Below are 6,259 nucleotides of genomic sequence, written 5' to 3' on the forward strand. Positions count from 1 at the left end.
TAAGCACATTAACAGAGGCCCCACGGGCTGCCGTTCATTGACCACCCCGAGGAGGAAGAGAAGTGGGGCAGAAACCCTGTGACGGTGCTTGATCCATACGGATCACCTGGCCCCCATCTCAGTCTCATTTGGGCAGAAACGACTCTGTAAATAAGGGAGCATAAAAAGAGAAAAGCAGCTTTTTTGCCCTCCGTATGTCTACACGTTTGTTCGTGTGTCTCACCATCAGAAGGGGTGGGGGAGGTACTTCTGAAGCGCACGAGAGAGAGAGAGAGAGAGTAGAGGTGACATCTCGAGCAAGTCTCCACAGGCAATCCCAGGCTCGCACCAGCAGTGCTCACTTGAGGTATCTGCGTTATCCACACTGGTTTTTGGGCTTTGTGACAAGCATGCACTGACTGATCTCACCTAACACTCTGGCATGCTCTAACTGCTCGTGGATTTTAGCAAAGTTACATTTTTGGAGCATAAAAATTCAGATATTTTTCTCTTTAATCTGGAAGCACCCTTCTGGTAAGTTTCTTGTTGTATAACTTTTTCTTGCTTCTATTTATTTAATTTAATTTATAAAAAAAAAAAAACTCTTATTTGTTCTTATTTATTTATTGAACTAATTTCTTCATTTGTTTTTTTAATTACTTAGTTAATTATTTTATTGTGTTTAAATCATACGGAAAGTGTAAGTAATATTCTTTAGAAGAACTCTAAAATACGTTAAATACTTTAAATAAATACTTTAATACTTTAAATAAAATGCTATAAATAAAACAATCATGCTGATCATTCTTCTGATTCTGTCTCTTATTGTTTAATTTAAAGCAATTTATTTGAAGCATTAATACTAGAGTATATATCTTAGAGAAAGAATCAGCTGCACTTCATTGAGAATGTAATGGCCCACTTCATTCAACTTTAATTTACATATTCTCTCAATATTCACACTGAATGTTCTCATCCAATCAGATTTGATGACCCAAAGAGCAGTTTTATGATTGTTTTAATTAAAGTATTAATGCATGCATATATATATATATATATATATATATATATATATATAATCTTGACAACCAAGGTTGAAAAACCAACATTTTAATTCTCATTTGCATTCTTACTGTTAAATGCAAAAACTTTTGTTAATTAAAACAAAACAATTTTTTTTTGCTTGACAAATGTGACACATTTATATGTAACTTAAGTGTTCTATTTTAATGCTGATGGCTCTTGGTGATACTCATGAAAATTAGTCATTTGACAAGTGGAGCATTTTAACTAAAATCCACAAGAGCTCTTCAGCACTACAACCAGCAGCAACAGCCATCAGAAACGAGAGAGACAGAGAGAGAGCAAGCGCTACCATAGAGAGTGTTAGAAGAGGTGGTGAGTTTCAGAAAGCAGAGAGAGAGAGAGAAAGTGAGGAAATGAGCGGGCATGTGTGCGCATGAGACCCACAGAAAGTGAACCAGTGCGCACCAAAGCTAACATCACTTCTTTTGCCTTTTTCCCCCCCTCATTGTCCTCCCGACCTGGTCCTTCCTCCACTCGCCTCCAGGATCCGATGATCACAGGGCAGCTGAGCAAACCGCTGCTCCCTCTGCGTGCCGATATGGATGTCTGCGAGCTGCGGGATGATGACAAAGCGGCCAGCCCGGACAGCGAGCTCAACGAGGAGCCCTTGCTGCTGTCAACTGACACAGACTCGGAGGAGAAGATGTATGGTGAGTCCAGCATTCATTCACCTCGTTATTGTGCATGACACCCGGGGTCATGCGCGGGGGAACTTAACACCGGAGAGAGTGTGTTTGTTTGTGTTTGCTAGATGCTGTGGTAAAAAAGTGCTGGATCAGAGCAGGTAAAAGTTGTGGTTCACATGTAGGTGGATCTGGGGTCGTGAAGTTGGAGATTGAAGGTATTTGTGCCTCTTACTCTTACTTTAAATGCGGAGTGACCTCAAATTATGGCCCTATGAATGCAATATTTAGATATATATTCCTTAGATTTAAGTTGGGTTTCTATAGAGTTTAAATGTCTGAAAAGTTCTTCTCCAAGTTTACCCTGTGCATTTCAAAATGCATTTTAACTGCTAATCTATCAAATTTCCACTGTGGAAAGCTTGTGGAGGAAGTGTCCTTTTCCTGTGACGCTGGTGGGGTGCAGCCATGTGGTATGTGGGGACTGGGTTTTTTTTTGTTGGTGTTCATAAAGCAGAAAAATGTTACAGAATCTGGGCCAAATAGGCAACAGGAGACATATAATGTACACACACACACACACACACACACACACTCATCTGTCATACAGGGTGACATTTCTTCACATTTGAGATCTCCTCGGCTTAGGCTGAAGATAAAATGAGAGAAAGTGAAGAGGCCTGAGGGAGAGAAATGTGATTGTTGTGGCTCCACGGCCTCATGAGGAGTTCAGATCTAAGCAGACTGAATTGTACATTCTTGATGAGGAGCAGCATATACCCTGAATCTCTTTAAAAGACACTTGATGTTGTAGTAATAATAATAAAACAACACATTCAATATTATTATTATCATTATTTATTTTTATTATTCTTTATTTATTATTCAGATTTCTTCTTATTCTTATTTTTTACTTTTTAAAAGTTGTCCTATGCATTTATATATATATATATATATATATATATATATATGTGTGTGTGTGTGTGTGCGTGTGTGTGTAATTTTATATTAATGCTGATTATTATAAAATTATATTATTGTTGAATATTGTGATTATAATATATTCTAATTATATCATTAATATTCCAGAATGCTATAGATGAAGTTTAATTTTAAAACATTTAAAAATTCTTTTGATCATTAAACAGGCTCTTTAATCATGCTTTATCTTTTCTGAGTACTGAGCATACTTTATCGAATTTTGGCAAATTTAATAAGTACTGGCACAAAATATATTTAAAATCTTAAAATGCTGGATTTAGCATTTAGCATTTAGAATGATTGCTCTGACCTTGTTTAACAGGAAGAGAGCCTAGAAATCCTTAAACTGCTCTGCAGTGATATAGTATGTGAAAAGACAAGTTTCAGACCATTTGGATTCAGCATGCATTGACGGACTGTTTGCTGTGGTTGTCAAATTTGCAACATTAATGATATACTTTAAGACTTGTGTAACTGTGCCGCTGGCTTCTTTCAGACAGAATTTCATTTTTTAAATTTAAATAGAAGTCAGAAACAGCCTGCAATTTTCTCAGCTCAGATTCCTGCTATTGAGTTTATAGACTCCAAACATCACTTTTAAATTTATTTTTCACCTGTATTTTATTTCCTATAGTAACACACACCACATACGATTTTTATAACTTTTTGTTTTTCTAGCATGTCCTTTTCTGCTCTATAATCTTCTACCTTATAAAAGAATCCCCATTTTTCTGTTGTGCTTATATTTCATTTTATGTGCATAATACCGAATTCAGAACAGTTTATTCTTATTAAAGAATTGTCTTTTTATGACAGAACATAGAAACACAAGTGCGAACATGCACATAAAATTACATTAGTAAAAGAGAGTCGTCATGTTCTCAGAGATGCAGTACAATGTTTCAAATAAATTTAAAAGACCACATGCATAAAATGGAGTGAAGAATAACTTATTTATTGAAAATCCAGCCTAATAAAGTAACCTTCTCAGAACACTTAAATGCTTTAGAAGTGTTTGCACTCAGCCTCGAATGTGTTCTGCTGTTATATGCATTCATTCCTGTGGTAATTCATCACATAAATATTTCTAAAGCTTATTATTTCAGTATATACGCAATGAAGTCAGGCAGTCAGGCAGTCAGGCTTGATTCTGTGCTTCAGGTTTGATATTCAGTAGCTGTGACTGCATCTTCCTCTTGTCTGTGTTCATAGTTTGACTGATGCCCGTAGGGAGCTTTTCTATCGCTCTCTATGTTAGAACTAACAGCATTACATTAATGATAAAAGATTTTGATCCCCTGCCACTTACCTGATCATAATAAACTTTTAATGCTATCAGAGGGCCTTCTATACCTACATTAAAATCCAAACAATTAATTTTTAGAAATGTATGAAATATACATGCTTTTATTCACAACATTTTAAAATATCACCTCTGTGTATGATAATACAGAAGTAAATAATTTTCTATTTCGTTACATTATTTCTATTAAAAATAATTTACAGGTGTAAATGTACATTAGACATTAAAAGAACAGAATAAAGAGTATTGCTTGGTGTTTTGAGATGAATTATACATCAAACATCAGCTACCCCCTTATGTGCAGCAAATGCACATAACAAGAGTGTACGTGTGTGTGTGTTTGTGAGAGGCGCATAGTTTAGAACTCGGTAGACTGAATTTTTGGAGAGAATGGATTTGGGAGCGGGACTGCGGGCGGGCGGGCGCAGTGTAGGCTGTCACCACGGTGATGGTGTGTCACCACGGCGGGTCTTTTTGCTGATTTGATTTTGGGTGTTGGCAAGGGGGGCGTTTGTGTCTGATCCCCGTCCGAACCTCTCTGTCAGGCCCTGATCAGTCGTGTGGTTCCCGCTGTCAGTCTGATAAATTTTTTAGAATATCCCAAGGCAAGAAAAGCCCAGTTACTGTTTCATAATGCCAGTGTTACAATTTTCTTTAATAAGCATCAAACCTGCTTTTGTTTGCTTGTTGCTTTTTCTCTTTATGCTCAGCTTTACAGCTCATTGTCTATCTGTCAATCTATTCTTTTTGTAAAATCTCTTTTTTTTTTGCACGCTTACACAAACACATATGCACGCACACACATTTTTGATGTAGGCACATTCTTTTTCAGACCTTTTTTATCGAATCAATACATTTCTCATTTTTTAGAATGTGGTCAGACTGTATTTAACATTATTACAAAAAAGATTGACCTTTTTTTTTAAGGCCACCAAATGGAGCATCCCTGCTCTTTTCTTGCCCTGTGAGAGGTACACCAAGTATGGGCCGTGGGCAGTGCCAGGGGGCTGCTCGGGGCAAGCGGGGCATGGCTGAATCTGTCCTTGGGCACAGTTGCCCATCAGAGAGATGTCTGAAATGTCATTGAACTTTGGTTACAGAAAGAATTGAGAATGAAAGATGTGAAATAACAGGAAAAAGAAGTGCAGATTATGATATTATGTTTTTCTTTTTATTTGAACTTTGTTGCACTTATTTTCACGTATTGTTAATGTTTTTTTCTTTGTTCTTGTTAAATGTTTCTTAAATTTCGTCATCATATATGTTTGTGTGTGTGCATATTTTTTTTAAAGATTTATCTTTTAAAAAATATTTCATTATATTGAAAGCAAAGACACAACTTAAATAATTAAAATAATAAAAAATACATTAAAATATTTAATTATTTAATTACATTAATTAGAATTAAATAATTCTTTGTTAAACATGTAACACTTTTTGATATATATATATATATATATATATATATATATATAAAATAAATAAGAAACAATATTTGAAATAATTAAAATCATTAAAAAGTACATTAAAATAAAACAGTTAATTAGAATCAATTTGAACCATAATGTGTGTTTTAAGTTAAAAATGCACTAAACTTAATGCATTTACTTGGTCCATTTAGCATTTGGGTTAGGGTTATGCAGTAAAGCTTGGTGCATTTACATTATCTGCGTCTATATTCTAAATGCTTACAATCTCAATTTAAAGCTTCATATTGAACATTCAAGAGGCAGTATTTTTCTTATCACCTCCGTAAGAGGATTTATACTGAAGTGATTTCTTTTCTACGGCTAGACATTGTTTGATTAAATCATCTTCTGCTGCCCTCAAAGGAGGTTCTGTTCGTTTAAAGGTCACAGAAGTGCAATACATATGTCTACCGACTCAATTGATTCTCGACAAATTGATCCGCGGCATTGAGTGAGCTTTTGCCTCCCCTGTTTGAAAAGATCTGACCAACAGAATGGGGAAATTAAAAGACTTCTTTTCATCTCTTTCCTAGGCTGATTTTCAACACCGATTGAGTGTAGGTGATGATAACAAGAACGTCGCCTAAATGTTTTTCATCAAAGAATCACTTGTGCATGTATGGACAAATGTGCAGTCTAATTTTTGCACAAACGCAAAAGACCGGCCTTGACTTTTGCTTTCAAAAGTTGAAGGGGGTGGGGGTCTATTCTACAGGAGTATGAAGGGCCGCAGAGAGAGAAGATGGAGAATATGATGGGCCTCTCTTTGTGCGATGTGGATAGAACATTCTGTGGATTTTGTCAATCTTTAGGGAAAG

General features: G+C 35.8%; 1 protein-coding gene across 2 annotated transcripts in view; it reads left to right on the top strand.

The window, feature by feature from the left end:
• The first annotated feature begins 276 nt into the window (after positions 1-276).
• Positions 277-6,259, top strand: part of LOC107696499 (POU domain, class 6, transcription factor 2-like) — a 112,734-nt gene continuing 106,751 nt past the window's right edge. Inside the window, exons 1-2 of one of the 2 annotated variants that reach the window (XM_016496858.1) lie at positions 277-513; positions 1,550-1,715. In XM_016496858.1, the coding sequence (XP_016352344.1) occupies positions 1,556-1,715 (160 nt within the window). In that variant the 5' untranslated portion in view covers positions 277-513; positions 1,550-1,555. Of the gene's footprint in view, positions 514-1,392; positions 1,716-6,259 lie in introns of those variants that run through there. The other variant, XM_016496857.1, reaches the window with a different exon arrangement.

Source organism: Sinocyclocheilus anshuiensis, unplaced genomic scaffold (genome assembly GCF_001515605.1).
Source record: "Sinocyclocheilus anshuiensis isolate Anshui unplaced genomic scaffold, SAMN03320099.WGS_v1.1 scaffold931, whole genome shotgun sequence".
NCBI classification, from domain to species: domain Eukaryota; kingdom Metazoa; phylum Chordata; class Actinopteri; order Cypriniformes; family Cyprinidae; genus Sinocyclocheilus; species Sinocyclocheilus anshuiensis.